At 43.0% G+C, this 20,775-nt stretch overlaps 1 protein-coding gene across 2 annotated transcripts in view; it reads right to left on the reverse strand.

Moving 5' to 3' along the window:
- Window positions 1-20,775, reverse strand: part of ADAMTS9 (ADAM metallopeptidase with thrombospondin type 1 motif 9) — a 171,528-nt gene that overhangs the window by 38,841 nt on the left and 111,912 nt on the right. For both annotated transcript variants that reach the window (XM_056860504.1, XM_056860496.1), the window contains exon 29: window positions 2,271-2,438. In XM_056860504.1, the coding sequence (XP_056716482.1) occupies window positions 2,271-2,438 (168 nt within the window). The remainder of the gene's footprint in view (window positions 1-2,270; window positions 2,439-20,775) is intronic.

Consider the following 20,775-nt stretch of genomic DNA (forward strand, 5'->3'; position numbering starts at 1 on the left):
ATTGAACATAAGAAGAGCTCTGCTTGATCAGACCAGGGGTCCATATAGTCTAGCATAATGTTTCACACGGTGGATAGCCATTTGCCCTGGAGGGCCAATGAACAGGGCATAGAGGCGTCCCTTGATGCTGCAGAGGTTTGCTGCCTCTGTAGATGGAGCTTTCCTTTAGTCACCATGACTGGTAGCCATTGATAGACCTATCCTCCATGAATCTATCTAACCTTCTATGCTTGTGGCCATCAATACATCCAGTGGCAGTAAATTCAAACATTTAGTTACTTGAGTAAAGAAGTATGTCCTTTTGTTTCTTCTGAACCTACTGCTCATTAACTGGGTGTCCCGGAGTTCTAGTATTATGGGAGAAGGAGAAACAGCTCCCTCTATCCACTTTCTCCACCCCAGGCATAATTTTGTAACACACTATAATGTCTCCCCTTAGCTGTTCTCTCCCCCGCAACCTGACAAGTCCCAGCCTCTTTAGCCTTTCCTCATAGGAATGATGCTCCAAACACTTAATCATGGTGGTTGACCTCTTCTGCACTTTTTCCAGCTCTGCAATATTGTTTTTGAGATACACAGTATTCCAAACGAAGCTCCCTGCTTTTCACTTTGACCAGCTTCACCGAGATTTGGAGGAGGAAACCAAGGCACATCCATCCTTATCGAACCTAGGCTCAAGGCCCTTTTGCTTTCATGCTGTTCTTCATCCCTGTGGCCCACAGTCAATGGGACAATCAACAACTTGACTCATGGCAGCCAAGGAAATCCTATTATGAACTTGCAGCTGATCAAAAGCTGCCAACCGACATTCCTGGCTTAGGTGAGTCAGTGCTCAAATAACGATCTCTTCCGGGCACCTTCCTTACCCTCTCTGCCTTTGCCCAGTCTTCACCCGTACTCTGCCTCTGTGCAATCCTCTGCCCGTTGCAGCCTCCTCATCCCTCAGCAGGTGATAAGCAAGCCCAGCTATTTTGCTCAATCCAGGTTGCAAAGCAACGGCTGACTGCAGCCTAGGCTGTTGCCAAGCAACTACACGTCCTGCTCTCCCCTCACGAAACTCCAATTACAAAAGGTGGGTACTATATTAGCTGAAAAGGCCCTAACTTTCAAATAATAACTGGAATGGCCCAGCTATGGATAAAACCAGAGACTGGAGGGCATTATGGAATTGTAAGGCTTAGACTGGCCGCAGTATACACAGCTTTTTACTTCACAAAACAATTTCTCATAACCTCTTTTCACACCCTCAGGCTCGTGTGCCCGCAAAGGCTTACTCCTCTCTTTTCAATAACGTATTTACTCAAAAGGAAGATGACCCTGAGTATAAGACGATCCCTCTTTTAAAAAGAATATACATGAAAAGGTTTTACTGTACATAACTGTAACTTGTATACAAATTTAATATGGCCCCATTGTTGACAACCCCCCCCCCCCCTAATTTTCCTTTCAGGTGAAGACAGTCTCCAGTTATCAAGTTTTTGATGCTAGGGGAGACTGTCAAATAAATATACTTAGGGGAGTTTAATTAAAAATTAAATTATAAATTTTTTGTAATTTGTTTTTAAAAATAATTTTTTAACAAATTAAAAAGCCAGATTTTTGTTCCAATGTACTGCTATGGCTAAAGTATAAATATTCATATGTCATAATGAAGGGGTACTGCAGCCAGAATTAGCTCCATTTACTTCTGACTGACACTTCTCTGTCAGATGGCTGTTTAGAGTGCTTAGACTAGAAATGGCCATGCAAAGAAGACTTGCAATGCGGTCTTATAAGAACATGATCAAAGGCCCAAGCCATATGGATGCCACACTACTAAGAACTACTAAGCAGGACAGCCATGTTAGCCTATTGCTCCTAAAACTGGAAAAGAGTTTTACTGAAGCATAAGCTTTCCTGGGCTGTAGCCATACTAAAAGGTGCCAGAAGACTCCTACTTTAGTTTCCCACCAGTAAATTGGAAAAGAAACACAAACAGTGACGTGTTGCTGAACATAAGTTGCCTTATTCCAAACCAAAATGCCGATCTACCTAACCCAATACCACCTGCTTTGCCTCTTTGCCTGACAATCGTTCTCCAGAGCCTCAAGCAGGGGGCCTCACCAACCCTATTACCTGAGCCCTGTTTGCCTGGAGACGGTGGTTACTGAACTGGAGATCTTTTGTTTCGCCACCACATGTGCTTCCACTGAGCTATAGCTTTCTGTTACTAACCAGACGTTTAATAATACTCATAGTGCTTGGGGCAAAAATAGGATGTCACATCTTACCTGACCCCAGTCTCCTGTTTTCCACTTTGGGCACCTGCCACCTCTACATTTCTTTTGCACGTTCGGTTTAGCCAGATGCTTACAAAGATCATTTTCCAAATGTTTCCCATCCTTCGACAAGCAATAAACGTCTCGGTACTTTTGCCCTCGGCCACAAGAGACTGAACACTGTAATGTAAAAGTAAAGACATCTGTATCTTATATAGCTATGTCCTTACATACATGTAGCAAAAAATACAGGATATTGCATTTAGGCAGAGCAAGGATGAAAAATAAACTGTATGACACAATTTCACACAGAGAGGCAGAACAGAGCATTGTGTGCATTTCCTATGACGATCATCACCATCAATAGCTGTCTCACAATCTTTACCTCAATAGTCTTCCATCAGTTTTCAAATAAATGTTTAACAAGGTATGTAGCAAAAAAGGAGAGGAAACAAATGCACCAAAACAGATTTAGTGTAAAAATATTCTTCAAATATGCTGTATTTTTAGACTTGTTTTGAAATGGGTGTTTTGACTAAAACATCAAAATGTTCAATTTTTCAAATATATGAAGGCAACTATAAAGGCATAACATTATGAGTACCTTAGAGAAATGGATAGGGATAAATTGTTTACACTTTCATACTATACCGGAACAAAGGAAAAAACTGTCTAATTATCATGAAGCAGGTTTAAAATGAACAAATAACATTACACAATAGATGCATAATTTGCAGCAGACCCAGACCTCTAAACTGAAAACTGGACTTGGTAGATTTCAGGCATACAATGATGTATATTAGGGAAGGACTATGGCTTGGTGGAAGAACATCTGCTTTGCATGCAGAAAGTCCCTGGTCCAATCACTGGCATCTCCCATTAATAGGATCATATATAATGTGAAAGACCTCTGCTTGAGACCCTGGAGAGCCACTGCCAGTTATAGCAGACAATATTGACCTTGAAAGACCAATGGTTTGATTCAGTATAAGACAGCTTCATGTGTTCAAGTGATATGCATTGTCAAAACACAAAGAGTAGCACAGTTAAGCATATCCCCAAGTAGTCTAAGTGATCTTTTACCTAGTTTTAATGGAAATGTCCCCTTGCGGCTGCACACCTTAACATGGTGAAGGGATTTGTGTGTTTCAGTGGAGATGAAAGCAATACTGTAAGGAGTTTAGACTCTGACGAGTGGCCAAAATACAATCTAAACATTCCTGAAGAGTTTAAAGACCATGTAAATAGCAGATTTGCATTACTAAAGTACAAGTGAATGTGAACCAGAAGAACTATGGGTTGAAAACAATGATATTATCAAGGAAGAATGCACAAAGACTATTCCTGTAGCTAAAAGTAATGGAAAGCCTCAACAGATGACTGACAAAACTCTTAAAATTGTTAAAGATAGATGAGAAGCAAAAGTAAAAGGTGACAGAAACAGAATCAGAAGTCTAAATACAGCATTGCAGCAACTGGCACGTAGAGACAAAGAGAACTATAATAACCAGTGTAAAGGAAAAAAGGAAGAACAAGAGATCTGTTCCACAGGATTCAAGAAATCAAAGGAAATTTTAAAGAATGGTTAGGCATGTTGAAAGATCAGCGCGAAAATACATTTAACTGAACAGGACAAAATAAACAAAGATGGGAACAATACACTGAAGAACTATACTGAAGTGATTAAAGGATGACAGTTTCCTTCAAAGAGAAACTTTTGAATAAGAACCTACAATTTTAGAAAGTGAAGTGAAAGCTGTACTCAAAGTGACTGGGAGAAACAAATCACTGGGAGTAGATGGATATCAACAGAGGTATTCCAAGCCGCAGAAATACAGTCCATCAAAATAATCTTAACAAGAATATGCCAACAAATATGGAAAACAAAACAATGGTCCACAGTAGGGGATGTGCAAAAAAAAAATATTAGGTGAAATTCGGGTTTGGGTTTATTGGGCTCATTTTTTTTTCAGGAAACCCGAAATAAGCCGAATTCTCATACCGGTAAATATGGGAATTCAGTTTATTTTTGGGTTTCCTGAAAAAATTCAGCCCTGGGGGCATTTTTTAAGGTAGAGCCCCCAAACTCGCAGGGTAGCTTTCAGGGATTCTCCTCGCAAGAAACCTCAAGTTTGGTGAACATTGGGTTGGTGGGTCTGAAGTTATAGGGTCTGGAATTATGCTGGCCAATGGCCATAACAATAAATGTAAATAGGGTCTGGAAGAGGTCACCCCTCCCGCCTCCATACACAAGCAAGAAGGTAAGAGTCAGATTTTCTGGTCGTTCGCTAATCGGCTGATGCTTGTCTATGGAGGAGGGAGGGGGCGACCTCTTCAGAACACATAACAATGGAACCCCTGACCCAACTTTCACAAAACTTTCATGCAAGGAGAGTCCCTGAAAGCTACCCTGAAAAGTTGGGACATCTACTTGCAAAAATGCCCCCACATCAGCTTCGCAAAAAATCCCCATTGTTTTATATTATGGGAATTTTCAATTAGCCGACTTCCGCAGGCTTTCACTACATAGATGCAAACCCCAAAGTTTGGTGAAGATTGGCTCAGGGGGTCCAGTGTTATGGGCTCTGGAGAGCTCTTAAGGGTATCATAAAACAACAGTTCTTCTTCTTTTAATAAGCGGAAAGAAAGAGCCTGGGAAACAGTGGAGCCATGATATGGTTTCTGTGGTGGAAACTACCCATCTACCAATGCAGGGCCCTGCAGAGGTGGGAGGGAGAAATGGCAGTAGATGAGGTAGTTGGAGTCTACGTTTGCACTGGGCATTTGTGCCAAGTAAACCGCTCCCTCCCTCCCCAATTTTTCCCCAACAACTATCAACAAGAATGACCTTTCCGCTCCCCCTTTGATTGCTGTGCATCAGTGGCCAACAATTCCTGCCAATAAAATGCCTCACTGGCTATCCCTGAAGCCAGTACTGTTGGGGGGAATAGAAACATTTCCACTCTGATACTTCACTGCTTAGTACAAAACAACCTTTATCTGTAGACATCAATAACAGAAACGAGATTGTTCTGACCTAAGCTGTGAAGTATCAGAGTGGAAACTGTGAAAACTTTTAACAGTGGTGACCAAAAGGTGATAGAATATATAAATAGTAAAGGAATGTAATGTGGTGGACAAAGTTCTACAGAAGGCAAGATGGGCTTCAGAGATAGTTCATGTCATAAAACCAGTTGGTTAACCAGTTTGTTTGTTTATTATGTTTGTTTATATACATATAAACAAATGTATAAATGTTTATTAAATGTATATTTATTGAATGTATATCCCCACAGGGGGTTCAGGGCAGCTTACAACATTTAAAATACATTTGAAATACAATAAATACAAATAAAATGGAAATAAAAGCAATAAATAGAACAATAAAACCAATTTCAAGGGCAGCTACAAAACATGCTTGGAAAATAAAAGAACTAGCCAGCCCCACCCCCAGTTCTTAACATTAGCCAAAGAGAGCACAATACAAAGCAGCCTTATGTGCCCTGAGGAACGCTGAATGATCCTGCAGGCCACAAACTTCCCTGGGAAGCTGATTCCAGACAGAAGGGGCAACCTCTGAAAATGCCCTTGCTCTGGTGGTTGACAAGTGGACAATTTGTGGGTCAGGCACCTGTAGAAAGACTGTGTGATGATGATCTAAACAGGCGAGGGGGGTCATTCTGGGGTCTTACTTTAACCTTTTTTTGGGTCAAGATCTTCCATCTACCTTGCCGGGATCTGCTTTTCACATGGCTCAGCGGTAGAGCATCTACTTTGCCTACAGAAGATTTCAGGTTCAATCTCCTGTTAAAAAGTTCAGGTAGTACACAAAAAACCTTTGTGTACTTGAGAAACTGGAGAGCAGCTGTCAGTCAGAATACACAGTACTGACCATGATAAAGTAACAGTCTGACTCAGTATAAAGCAGATTCCATGTGGTCACATGAGTTTAAGGCAAGGAAATCCAGCCAAAAATGTTATCAATATTCCCTTTTATAGAGCAGGTTGGCTGACTGTTGTAGCCTGTTAATTGCATGTGTGTTTAATCAGAAGAAGCTCACTGGTTGTTGTTTTTTTATACTTGCCAACTCCAAAGAAGGTCAAGCAGCCACAACATGACATTATGAGCCTAAGCAAAAAGCAAATCAGCAGGTAGGTTGGCTGCAAGCTTTGTAGTAAAGCAACAAAACCCAACCTCCTTCTGCAGGTTCATTGAACTTTTTCAAATGTGACCACTTCTGGCATGCGGGCCTCCGAGTCATTTTGCTTTCTGATTAGTCTCCACCAAAAGATTTAGGAATCAAAAGGGGTCTGGGCGCACAACAAGAATTTAATATGACAGTTCTTTGCTGAATGGGCCCCTTACTCAGCATGATGTAGGGAGCAATTCAATTTTGATTTCTGCATTACATGTTAAACAAGTCATTGCATGTTATATCACACACGCTGTCAGCTTAATTCTTCGGCACAAACACATTTCACTGTAATCTAATCAAAGTAACGTTCTGTTTTCTTTTTAGAATGGAGTCAATGCAGGATGATGCAGCCAAGTAACATCTAATAGGCCTCAACGACTCATCCTCTGGTGCACAGAGATGCTAATCAAAGTCTTTAAGATGCAGTTCAAGGCTTTAAGATGCAGTAGGAAGACTGATTTAGGTGGATACTGAAGCTGGAACATCTGCAACTGCTTTCTAGAGATTTAGACAACTATCAGACTGACAGCGCAATCCCCAAGGGGGGGAGTAGAAAGGAGGTGGCGTGGCCCTGGCGTAAATGCCACTTGTGCCAGTGAAAGGGGCACTTATGCCTGCTCCGGGCAATGGTACGGCAGCACCACATGTGGGCGCCTGTGCAGCTGCAGCACAACTCTGGTGTAGGCGCTCGCACCAGCACCAAAGGGGGTGTTCCCTGGGGTGAGGTTCCCTGAGTCCTTTCACTCCAGAAGCGCCCACATTTGCTGGTGTAAATTTACACCAGAAAAATCATTAATGCAGTCCCATGGAGCAGCATACAGCAGTTCCACAAAGGTTGGGGGAGTATCCCTGTCAGCTTGCTGGCCACGGCACAACAAGCCATTCAGGAGGCGGCTCGGCTGTCCTGTGGCTGTGCCGTCCCTTACCGTGGCAAACCTACCCCCTCTGGATTATGCTGTAAGTGAATCTATTACATTCATCATGTCCATTTTGAAACAATTACACAAAAAATAACAAAATCACAAAAATCACACAAGGTTGGAAGAGACCACAAGGGCCATCCAGTCCAACCCCCTGCCATGTCGGATCCCACAATCAAAGCACTCCTGACAGATGGCCATCCAACCTCTGCTTAAAGACCTCCAAAGACAGGGACTACATCCCCCGGCCGGGGCAGCGCATTCCACCGTCAAACAGCCCTCACCGTCAGAAAGTTCTTCTTAGCTTAAATCCATTACTCCATGTCCTAGTCTCTGAAGCATAAGAGAACAAGCTAGTTCCCTCATTAACATAGCATCCCTTCAAATATTTAAACATGGCTATCATGCCACCCCTTAACCTTCTCTTCTCCAGACTAAACAAACCCAGCTCCTTAAGTCTCTCCTCATAGGGCATGGATTCCAGACCTTTGACCATTCTGGTCGCCCTCCCCTGGACACGCTCCAACTTGTCAACATCTTTCTTAAATTGTGGAGCCCAAAACTGGACACAGAAGTGAGGTCTGACCAATGCAGAATACAGTGGTAGTATTACTTCCCTTGATCTAGACATAATACTCCCGTTGATCCTTCAATATTTGTTCTGCACAACACTGGCAGTTTCGTTTCACGGCCACAGACCTCTGCTATAGAAACCTATTTATTTTCTATAGGAAGTCTGTCCAAGTTGCATAATATAATGAGCTACTACTACTGTAAGGTTGGCAGAGGAGATTTCCTCCTGTCTCTGCCACTGGACCATTTTCACTGTATTGCTATTAAACAACTGACAAACATCTAAAACAGTCACATAATATGAAATATGTAAAAACAACAGCATTATCTGTATTACATTACAGGATATGTGCAAAATATTATCAGATTGGCTGGGCAGCATCCAATGCTCACTTGAGAGAAATTTCTGTTCAGAATATAAGAGCCCTCCTGGATCAGACCAGTGTTCCATCTAGTCCAGGATCCTGTTTCACACAGCAGCCAACCAGTTACCATGGAGGTCAAAAGGCACAGGGGCCAGGGCATAGGGACCAAGGCCTTCCCTTGATTCTGCCTCTGCAAATGGAGATTCCCTGGACTCACCATGGCTAGTAATCACTGATGAATCCATCAATGGATTAATATTAATATTAATGAATCTAGTACCATCTTAAAGCCATCTATGCTTGTGGCTATTGCTAAGTCCGCAGGCAGAAAATTGCACAATTTACTCTTAAGTAAATAGGTATTTCCTTTTGTCTGTCAACTAACCGCCCATCAACATCATTTGACGCCCCTGAGTTCTAGTATTATAGGAAAGGGGGGGGGGAGTTGTGTCTCCTTTCTCCACCCAGTGCACAAGTTTATAAACCTGTGTCATGTCCCCTCTCAGCCACCTATTTTCTAAACTGAAAAGTCCCAAACTCTTTAGCTTTTCGTCATAGGAAAGGGGCTCCAGTCCATTAAACATTTTGGTTGTCCTCTTCTGCAGTTTCTCCAGTTATGCAATATCCTTTTTGAAATACAGTGACCAGAACTGTACCCAGAATTCCAAATGGAGCTGTACCAGAGCCCTATATTGCCTGTCCCCGCCCCCCGCTGTACTGATAATACCCAGCACGGTGTTTGCCTTTTTTTAATCCCACCCCATACCAAGTCAATATTTTCATCAAGCCTTTTCACTACAACCCCACAATTCTGTTGGGACAATGGCATAAATTGGAACTTTCAGCAGTTTTATAGCATACTGAAATAAGTGGGACATACAGAACCCAATGGCCATTTGTGTATGGCTGATTCCTCGTGATCACCCTGTCGACTTCTTCAGGGCTTTGCTTTGATTATGCTTGCATTTCCTGACCGTCAGAAGTCACCTCGCTCTCCCCGCACATTTCTGCTTGTTTTGCCCGCACTTTCTGGATCCATGTTTAGCCAGCATCCAGACAGTCAGAAAATGCAAGCATAATCAAAGCAACGCCCCGAAGTAGATGGTGGGGTGACCGCGAGGAAACAGCCATATATAAATGGCCAAAACATTCACATGGAGTAGGAACTTAGATAACTTACAGTGCCATCCCAAGCAGAATTACACCGTTCTAAAACCTCTGACTTCAGCGAGCTTAGAATTACCTTACTGCTCAGGACAGCAATTAGGGTTTGACCACAGATAACACAAGATTCGAAGAAGAGCCCTGATGAGTTTCAGTCTGCATCCCAAGACAAATCATGAAGCAAAGAGATAAAACATACATGTAGGAGACTGGGAGGTACAGATATCCAAGACTAAATTATAACATTGTTGTGTCCTTTGCCTTTTTTTTTTTGAGCACTGTATATTTGGAATGACTGTCAGAAATATAGCATTCTAAGGACAAGTGTTCTTCTAATGGTTTCTACAGTGCACACACAGAGCACCAGGCATGGAAGTGGACTCTTTCCTTTTCCAGTGGTAGCCCCCTGAAACACTGCCCCTGAGTTGCAGTGGATTCCCAGGAACAAGATGTCAGGGTCTGCTGGGGTTGCCAGGTCCCTTTAATTATATTCGTTGGCTTTCCTACAAAGCTCAAAGTAACGTCTAAAACCATCCTATAAATAATACAAATAAAATACATATTACAAAAAGACTGAGGGTATCACACAGCATTCACTGCGCACTGTTGGCACAGTTGCTACTCCCTCACTCCTAAGGATCTTTCATGGAGTGTGCCTCTTCAAGTTCCTTGTGAAGGGACTATATATTTTAACTGCTCTCTCTATAATGCATTCAAACATATCTACAGGCAGTGAATTTAGTCTCGAAAGTGGAAAGCCAACTCAGATTTTTAAAAAATCCATTTATTTAAAGCATTTCAAATTTATGTAAAAAGAAGTTTGGGTGATCGTTCAAAGAATGATACTATCTTCCTTGACCTCCCCCCCCCCCCATGAACTCTTCATGTCAATGGCTGTCTCCAACAATTGTTTTTACAGCTGGAAACTACACATCCTGTTTGTAATTTTGTATCTGTAACAACTCCACAGTGAGGTAAGCTTTGACCTTGGGCTTCTTGAATACACAGAAAAAGTACAGATCAGAGCACTCTTGTAGTTATATGTGTTTGAAATACTTTAATGGTAGGACCAGAAGAATCCACCCTCTCTTTTCAACAAACAAAAGTCTCACTCACAATGTTATGAAGTTAGGACTCTGTTGAATTCATACCCTGAAGTATTATGTCAACCTGTTCCTTATGCCATCTAGTTCCTTATGCCATCAAGCCCTTGAGGCCAGGTTGTTACTGTTGAACTCTGTGCAACAAGAAGTCATTCAGAGGTAACTTTTACATGCCTGTGGAACCTGTTTATGAAATACACTAAAATATTTGTTTCCTGAGGAAGAACCTTGGAAGAAAGATTAGAAAGTGAAGAAAGACTACCGAAATACACTGCGGGGAAGGGCAGATATTTGTTGCTTATGCAACAAATATCTGTGGGTCAATGTAGTACAGGTTGAGTACCCCTTATCTGGACATCCGATATCCAGACTGATCCGAAAATCGGACGTTTTGATCAGGCATGCAGGCATTACTCACAGGCCCTTAGCAACGCCGTTGATGGTTCAATGTACACAAAATTACTAAAATATTGTTTAAAATTACATGCAAGCTATGTGTATAAAGTATATACGGTATAACATAAATGAATTTCGTGTTTAGTCTTGGGTCCATCCCCAAGATATCTCATTATGTATATGCAAAAATTCCAAAATACGGAAAGATCCAAAATACAGACCACTTCTGGTTTCAAGCAGTCCAGATAAGGGTTACTCAACCTGTATAACAAATTGTGTTTGGGCAAAGAAGATTCAAATATCTGTACAGCCACAATACTTACAGGGTGACCGCAGGCAAATTACTCCCTCTCAACCCAAGATACCCAAAAAGACTGATGTGAGCAGAATACTCTAGCATAGTGAAATAGGATATATACATTACTTAATATTTTTTAAAATACATGCACTGTACCATTAATATGTATAGGCTGTATAAAGTTCAAAGTCAAATGTGAATATCCAGAGTAAAACAAAAACCACCAAGGTCTTTTGAAATATTGATTGTGAACAGTGAGGCCTGTTTCTACACCAGTTTGTAAAAATGGAGTAGTCGTCAACTAAAGGCTGCATTATGATATATATCATGAGCTACCGAGGGCCTCAACTCTTCTGCAAACATTAGTTTACCAATTTGTACCCCACTTTTCTCCCCAATGGTGACCCAAGCTAGTTTAAAATATTGTTGTTCCCTGCTCCTTCTTTCCCCACACAACCACCCCATAGGCAGGTTAGGCTGACAGAGTCTCTGGCCCAAGGCTGCCCTGTAAGCTTCCATGGTAGAGTGGGGATTTAAACCTGAGTCTCTGAGATCCTAGTCCAACAGTCTATATTTTGCATATAGTTAGGGTTGCCAAGTGCCGGGTGGTGGCGGGCAAACCCCCGCCAATCCACCGAGCTACCCGCCAACCAGCTGAGGATCGGCGAGCAAGATGCATGCGTGCCTGCAAGTCGCGCCATGTCACTTCCAGTTTACACCTGGAAGTGCCGCGTTGCAAGGGGCCTTTTCCACTCAAACTGGGAGTTTGAGTGGTAAAAGGTACGTTACAATGTGGCACTTCTGGGTGTAAATACATTGCAAGGGGCCTTTTACCACTCAAACTGGGAGTGGTAAAAGGCCCTTTGTGATGCATTTATACCCGGAAGTGCCACATTGTAATAGACCTTTTACCATTCAAACTCCCAGTTTGAGTGGAAAAGGCCCCTTGCAACGCGGCACTTCCGGGTGTAAACCGGAAGTGATGGATCATGTCGGTGCGGCCGCGCATGCGTGCGCAATCCCTGCTTCAGTTTCCCCCCCCCAAAAAAAAACCTCCTGCCAGAGGAATGGGGGGAACCTGGCAACCCTATATATAGTATTATTATTAACAGGGGACTCGCACGGACCTGTGGGGGGGATCTCATTTAACCCTCCCCCACTCTTTCTCTTCCCTGGCCATAGCCTGTCCTGTTTTCCTGCTTCCTCCTCTCCTGCTCACCTACCAGGCAACCTATCTTTATCTGCCCCCCCCTTCTTCAGCTTGCCCTCTTGTGTTCTCCCTTGCAATCTCTAATCTGAAAAACTATGGCTCAGTTGTGGAGTGGTGGCTGCCGGGCCCGGTTGCGTGCTGAGAAACCCTCAAGGACTTGCAGGGGGCACCTAACTTTCTTCTCTGTCCCTCTCCCCACACTATTTCTTCTTTCCCTCCTGGCAGCTTTAATATTCTCCCCTTTCCCTGCTCTCCTTCCCACCCAGCAACGAAACTACCTTTTCTTTGCCTCCCAACTTTGGCTATACTGATATTTATTTACTTCATTTATACCCTGCTTTTCTCCAAAATGGAGTCCGAAAGCAGCTTACATCATTCTCCTCTCCTCCGTTTTATCCTTACAACCACCCTGTGAAAGTTAGGTTGAGAACATATGACTGGCCCAAAGCCATCCAGCGAGCTTCCATGGCAGAGTGGGGATTTGAATCTGGGTCTCACATATCCTAGTCTGAAACACTGTCCATGGCACCACACTGGCTTCTATGGGGAGTCTGCTGTTGAACAGTAGCAAGCGGCCAGGCCTTAGTCATGCAAGTCAGTGGTAGAAGGTTACCTGGTGATTTCTGCCGGGCTTGGCACTGACGAATCCCCCCTCAAAGGCCAAAACAGCCCTGGAAACTGCCTTGCTCCTCCCCCATCTTTTACTAACAGAAACCAAGGCCAGAAGGCTGGTAATACTGTTGTGGTTGCCTGACAATGGCCATTGAGGGTATTTGTTTCTTCAAGGTACAGGCAGTGGTTGCTTATATAATTTTGCAGGCTTTTAACCCCGCAACGTATTTTTTGAAGATTTCAGGTTTTTCTGCAGACTTGGGTCTTTTATCAAGTTCACAGAAAGATTAATCTTATCTGCTCATGGCTCCAGTCTCCGGATTTAAGTATCTAAGATTTGGCCATGTTGAGAATCGGCTATATTGATTGATGAAAAAATGCCGAGCAGCCACTGATGTATACATTGTACTTATTCTTGTTTTGGATGTACTGATTTTAAGAAAAGGCATCTAAACAGGATCCATCAAAACATGAAATTACAATGACTTTCAAAATATTTTCTAGCTTTTAGATCTAGCTCTTTGAGCACAGATTTCTGTTTTCATACAATATTTTATTTCAATGTGCTCCCACCCCAACCATAAAGGGTAGAACATTACTTCTTTAAAACAGTTAAAAAGTAAAGTGTCAAGATTCTGAAAAGAACCTAAATGCATACAGGATATGCCTTAATTATTATGGCATCTCTTAATCAAAGTATTAATATTCCCTCTCCTCAATGAATCAACGTTCTACCATTTTAGTTGAAAAAAAGAGTAGGTGCTTTCCCTCTGTAGCAAAGTTTTAAATTAAATGGAAACCCAAATGGAAACAAGTTTCTCTATTTTTCCTTCCCTATCCACACACAAAGGGATTTTTCTCATGGCTTTCTACTCCCACCTACAATGAAAAACCCTTAAGTGCAGAAGATTGGTTCTGAAAAAGCAAAACATGGAAATTTTTACTACTGAGATGGTCTTATCTAAGCTGACATGTTTGTACATACTGTCAGTTTCCATCTATTTAGATGCTGTGATTCCCCTACCCCCAAATCTATCATCTTTGTCTTTCTCTTTTGTCACAGAGTAGAAAACCAGGTTATTGTCTGGGGAATAGGTGAAAAAAGAGAACACTGGACCTGGACTGAAGAACATGGAGAGATACTGGAAGCATCTTGAAAATGCATATCACAGTCCCATATAGAAGACTAGAAGGTCACTTCTAGTATAGGGTTGCCAACCTCCAGGTGGCGGCAGGAGATCTCCTGCTGTTACAACTGATCTCCAGCCGATAGAGATCAGTTCCCCTGGAGAAAATGGCAGCTTTGCCAATTGGACTCTACGGCATTGAAGTCCCTCCTCTCCCCAAACCCCACCCTCATCAGGCTCCGCCCCAAAAACCTCCCGCCGGTTGCAAAGAGGGACCTGGCAACCCTATTCTAGTATCATAATGTACGGAATAAATTGCTACATTTCCCTACAGTCAAGAAAGCTAATGAAATCCACAGGAGCTACCAAATTCCTGGCGAAGGACCTCAATCACATGTCCTGCTCAGTTTATAGAACTCCTGATTATGGGATTGTTTTCAAAGTAGTCGCTGTAAATTCAGTTGGAATCTATGAATTATAATAGCATTATCTCATGCATGGGCTCAATTTAAAAAACACACACTAAATGATTCCATTTCATTTAACTAATACTGAATGCAAAACTTTTCATGATTTCTGAATTTGTAGGGCTTGGTGCACAAAGAGGTCTGTCATGCCAGCTAATATTTAGCGCCTGGATGCTACTCAAAGGTGAATGTTGGTGATTGAAGTCCTTAGCCAAGAACCTGGTAGCTCCTGCAGATTTAATTAACTTGATGTAGGGTTGGTCTACTTAACATGCAGCCACATTTGAAACGGACTCCATATATAAACCACATGCTATGTGCTACTGCCTCCTAACGTGCAGCACAAATAATTTCTAGCATGAGCAAAGGCTCTGCATGAATGCCTTACTGTGCAGATGCCCAGTTTACAAGCATTTTCCATTCAAAAACTTCATGTGTGACAAAGAGGGCCTCTATGATCATACAGAGCAGGGGTATCAAACATTTGGCCCGTTGGCCGGATCCAGCCACTTGAGAGCTCTTATCTGGCCTACGAGCCAGCCAAGGCAGCCACCCAGTTCCAGTCTGGGCTTGCTAGCCTGCGGGGAACTCACCAGCAGACAGCCACACACACGCACCAGCTCCTGATCTGGGCTGACAAGGCAAGGCCCAGTCTGACCAAGTGACATTTATGTCATATAGGGTTGCCAACATCCAGGTGGTGGCTGGAGATCTCCCGCTATTACAACTGATCTCCAGGAGATAGAGATCAGTTCCCCTGGAGAAAATGGCCACTTTAGCCATTGGACTCTATGGCATTGAAGTCCCTCCCCTCTCCAAACCCCGCACTTCTCAGACTCCACCCCCAAATCTCCAGGTATTTCACAGCCCGGAGCTGGCAACCCTAATGTCATATCCAGCCCTCGTAACAAATCAGTTCAACACCCCTGATATAGAGGGTCCAGTCCACACTAGAGGATAGGTACACAGTATGGGTCCTCTGCCACAGCGGCATATATCAATTAGGGTTACAGGTATGCCTGTGTATCGAGATCAAGGACACAGAAGTCATAGCCCAAGTGGCCTCTTGAACAGATGAACTTTACATTGGAGTGATGAAACATTTGTGTAAATACATTCTATGGCTCATTTCAGACACAATGCCAGCCCTTGTTTTCTTGTAATTATGCTTCATGAAACCAGATCATGGCTTGCAGATGGCTAGTCAAGTTCTGGTTTCCCTTGGCTTTATGCCTTTACTTTTACTTAGTATGTCTGTAGCTGGGGAGTGACTGAGGGTGGCGCTGGGAAACCAGCCAGGAAAGAGTCAGAATGCCTGCCTTCATACCTCACACAAAACCAAAGTTAAGAGTAATCATGGTTAACAAATCAACTTCAAACCATGGTTGCAGAACCTGATTTGACAGAACATAACTAGCCCTATTTTACCAAAGTGGCACCCATTTAGACAATCATTTTACCAAAGTGGCACCCATTTAGACAATCACTCTAACCATAGTTAGTTGAATTAAACCATGATATTTGAACAAAATCTGTGTCATTTATACTTATTGGGTAGCCTTGGGCAAATCGGTGCACTGCTCGGGTCTCAACTCATGAAATGTATTATTCTTTGCATCATCAGTATCAATCTTTATTAAGTATTAATGCCACAACAGGATTAAGAAGTAATTATTTGCATTACAGGGTTCCTATGTGTATAAACGGACAAGGGCTGTAAAATACTTTCCAGAATGTAAGTACTGCAAGAATGCTAATTCCACCATGCCCACCACAATCAACCCTGTATTTGTGCTTGAAATAACTTGTGTGGATGCAATGAAAAGCTTTTAAAAAACCCTGTTTTTGTTATTCATATACATAACTTATCCGATCATAAGGATTTAGGGGTGACAGCTTCCTGTCGCCTTTTGGCCGGGCACACCAGCGGGGAGAATGGCCTTGTGGCACAGCCTCGCTGTTCTCAATGAGGCAAATATGCCCCATTTAAAATTTAAAAAGCCGTTGAAAGGCTTGGGAAGTGGGAAGTGGGTTGGAGGCATTGCGGAGGTGCCTTGGCCAAGCCGTCCCCAGCCGCGGAAAGGTGATGAATGGGCTGTCAGGCTTAGATCCAGCACAGCTTTTCTCTGCGGAGCGTGACTTTCTTTCTTTCCCTTTCACACTGTAGCCCCAAATACCCTTGAATCGCTCCTCCTATGGGGAGAAGGGACCCCCAAGAGTAGCATTTCAGGGGCTATTTTGGGTTGTTTCATTAATGTTTAGCTTGTTTTTCAGTTTTTTTTATTACTGGGATATTTTATTAACCACAGGAGTGATCCATGCAGTACATACAGAAAGGCATTTCTTTCTAAGGCCTATAAAGCATCATAGATAGACCAAGCTAGCTCTGTCATGGATATTGAAAGCTACAACCATGCCACTCCTTGCGTGAAAGTCATGTATCTGAATCTTGGCTTCAGTTTCTTTAAAGACACATAAATATAGAAATCAGATTGCTCTGTTTTCAGTAGCATGGTTGACACAGACTATTCATTGTGTATTGCAGGCTTTGATCATTCTCACAAAGGGTGCTCATAAGCAAATAAAGAGCATCTTTTCCATAGTGATGCAGATACAATGCGCTTTGAAATAATTTAACATTAATTAGGAGGCAAACCTTCATCTGGATGACTTGGTTTTTCAAAGTTGGCTTGCATTCTAGATATGTTGTACTTGCTCACTAGAGCCCCCCACCCCCATCCTGCACTGTTATTTCTCCGTGAAGGTCCTGTGACCCTGGAAATGATCATTCTGGGGTCAAAGGGGGCTGCATGAACAGGTACGAAAAGGTGAAAACTCCACTTTCTGTCCAAGGAGTAGAAAAGAGCAAGAGTCCAGTGGCATCTTAAAGACTAACAAAAGTTCTGGCAGGGTATGAGCTTTTGTGAGTCACGGATCATTTCTTCAGATCTGAAGAAGCATCTGAAGAAGTGAGCTGTGACTCATGAAAACCCATTCCCTGCCAGAATTTTTGTAAGTCTTTAAGGTGCTACAGGATTCTTGCTGTTTTCTACTGCTACAGATAGATTAACGTGGCTACCCATCATGATCTATGTCCAAGGAGAGGTAGGCTGATGCTGGCACCAATATATACAAGTTTCAGAATTTACAATACAATTAAAGACAAGCCATTTTACTCACTTCTTCGGTCTTCCTTTAATGAAACATGTAATTAAATCACTGCATGTGGAATCAGTATTTGTGGAGACACCAACGTTTCCTTGACTAGAAGCTGAAGTACTTTGTTATTCCTTCATTTTCTGTCTGTCCTGATTCTTTAGTGACCAGGTCTTTATGAAAGTCACAATATGTAATACCGACAAAATTAAAATCAATAGAATAAATGATCCCCACCCACCCGCTCCTTTCCACAAACATATGTAACCATGGCTCCGTCTACACATGCAGACGACTGAGGAAGTAATACAGATGATACAACTTTAGACTGCACGTGGAAGGTTCCATTTCCCCAATGTCAAAATCTCTTTGAAAGTTCAAAACAACACTAGCACGTCAAAGAGAGAGAGAGAGGATGTAGCCCCCTATACATTCCACTGCTGGTGGTCTATTTGCAAAGAAATTTTTAATGGAAAGAAGCATTCAAAAATATGACCCACCCTACCTGCAGTCTGAAGCAGTCTAGTCTAACCTACTGTATCAGAACGTGACCTCATTTTACTGCATGGGTAGATCATACTAGTCATGCCTGCGTCTACATGAACTTCAGACTTTGCACACGTATTTGGTTATACTTATCCATTTAGATGATTAATTTAGACATCTGGTGTGGCGTAATAGTTAAAAGTGTCAGACGAGGGTCCAGGAGGCCCAGGTTCAAATCTGCTCTCTACCATGGGACTCACCGGGTGACCTTGAGCTAATCTCTCTCTCTCAGCCTCACCCACTGCACAGTGTTGTTGAGATAATAAAATTGGAAAGGAGTAACCATGTCTACTGAACTTCATCAGAGGAAGGATGGGATAAAAACACACACACTTGACAGATAGTATTATATATGTATGTACATCCTGCATTGTATGAACCAGCCTTATGGCCTGAAGATCTTTGTAAAAGAGATGAAGTGCCAGCAAATTTCTGATTCCAGACCTATGCCCGTTTTGCCAAGAAACGGAATACTAGGGGTTAAAACAGTGAACCGCTAAAGCACACACTTCATAGGTTTCATCTAGACTGAAGTTAAATCCACCTGGCAATTTTGCTTTTCTTGCTTGAGGACTTGTTCTCTAATGCATTTCAAAGTGGAAGAGAAACTGTGGTTATACAGCAAATTACTGCATACTAGCAACAGGGTTAGATTGGAGACCTAGGAGGTCTCTGAAGAAAGGAAAGAGAAAATTGCCTAGTTCCCATGGGCATTTTAGTGCAGGAAGCCTGGGCAGGAATGAAAATAGATCCAGAGCCATGTGGAAAGGATGTATAGCCAAGTGCCTCCTGCCACTGTCACTATTGTATGAGAACAAAATTACCTAAGGAATATAAAAGTAATATTTGCGCTGATAAAAGTCACCTTGGAGTACCCCTGCCCCCTTGAGGGGCAATTGGGGATGGGCAGTCTACAGTCAGTTTCCAAGCATTTGTTCCGAGTCTGCTCCACTCTAACTTACTAGCAACATCGGCTATTTACGCATGGGAGGTTTTGCCTTGGATTTGCTACTCTCTAGATGCACATCTAAATTCTCAAAAGTCAACAATAAGCCCCCATGCAAAGTTTTGAGAATTTGGACGGAAAAAATGTGCATCTAGAGAGCGGCAAATCCAAGGCAAAACCTCCCATGCAAAACCTCCCATTCAGATGTAGCGATAAACTCTGGTTTGTTTAAACTAGTTTGTTGCACTAACTTTGGTCATTCAACCAGATGTACATAATAAACTACAGTTTATCCATAAATCCTAGTCAGAGTTAGCTGCCTGCCTCCTTTCTAACTTCTAAGCAGAATCCTGAATTTCCATGCAGTGGCAAGTTGCCAGAAAAGCCTAAGTATGGGGTTTACTTGCTATGAGTCCACTAAAATAAATGGGAAGTGAACAAAAGAAGAGAATTGTCTCTGGAATAGGGCTGTCGATTCGGTTCGTCCCAAACTGAAAAACAGCCGAATTTCCCCCGATTCGGCAGTTTTTAGTTCGGATGGAACCGAACTCAAAAAAGGCGGGAAAATGGGGAGCCAAATTCGGCGAGTTCGGGGTGTTCAGCGAATAAATTCAGCAAATTCGGGGTTCGGCACAGCAGCATAACTGTCAGTTAGTAAGCAGCATTCTCCCGCAGCCAATCGGTGGCCAAGCAGGGTCTTCTTCTGGCCAATCAGTCGCGATTGAGCTCGTGAGCCCAGCTGCTGCGTGACCCGGGGAGAGAAAGAGAGAGTATCTGTTTGTGTGAGAGAGAAATCCCGGGGGGGGTGCGCGTGTGAACATTTGCTTCTTTCAGTGGCTGCAGGGGGCGCATTTTTTGGAGTAGAGCCCCAAACTTTCAGCGTAGCTTCAAAGGACCCTTCTTGCAAGAACCCCCAAGTTTTGTAAAGATGGGATCAGGGGGGGCTGAAATATGGGCCCCGAAAGGGGTCCCCCCCTCAATGTGCATTTTTATTCCATTTACAGCACACATTCGAGCCATTCCGTGGCTGCAGGGGGCGCATTTTGGGGGGTACAACCCCCAAACTTTCAGCGTAGCTTCAGAGGAGCCTTCTTGCAAGAACCCCCAAGTTTTGTAAAGATGGGATCAGGAACCCTCGAAATATGGGGTCCCCCCCTTTCCCTATTGGGATGAATGGAAACAGCTGATCCTGTGTGCATCTTGAGAGCGGCAAATCCAAGGCAAAACCTCCAGTGCTTAAATGGAATCGTATTGGATTACCCAGTCCTCCCAGTCCCTCCTGATGGAACAGAGGACATCCACAGTAAGACCCCTTTTGGGGCTTTAATCTATTTTTTCCCCCGTGTGTATGGGGGGGGGAGCAGAGTCTGTGGGGGGGGCAGTTTCTGTGGGGGGGTGGAAGCCAAAGGAGGCTTTCGCCCTTTCTGCCGAGGGGTGT

This window comes from Euleptes europaea, chromosome 1, assembly GCF_029931775.1.
Source record: "Euleptes europaea isolate rEulEur1 chromosome 1, rEulEur1.hap1, whole genome shotgun sequence".
Taxonomy (NCBI): domain Eukaryota; kingdom Metazoa; phylum Chordata; class Lepidosauria; order Squamata; family Sphaerodactylidae; genus Euleptes; species Euleptes europaea.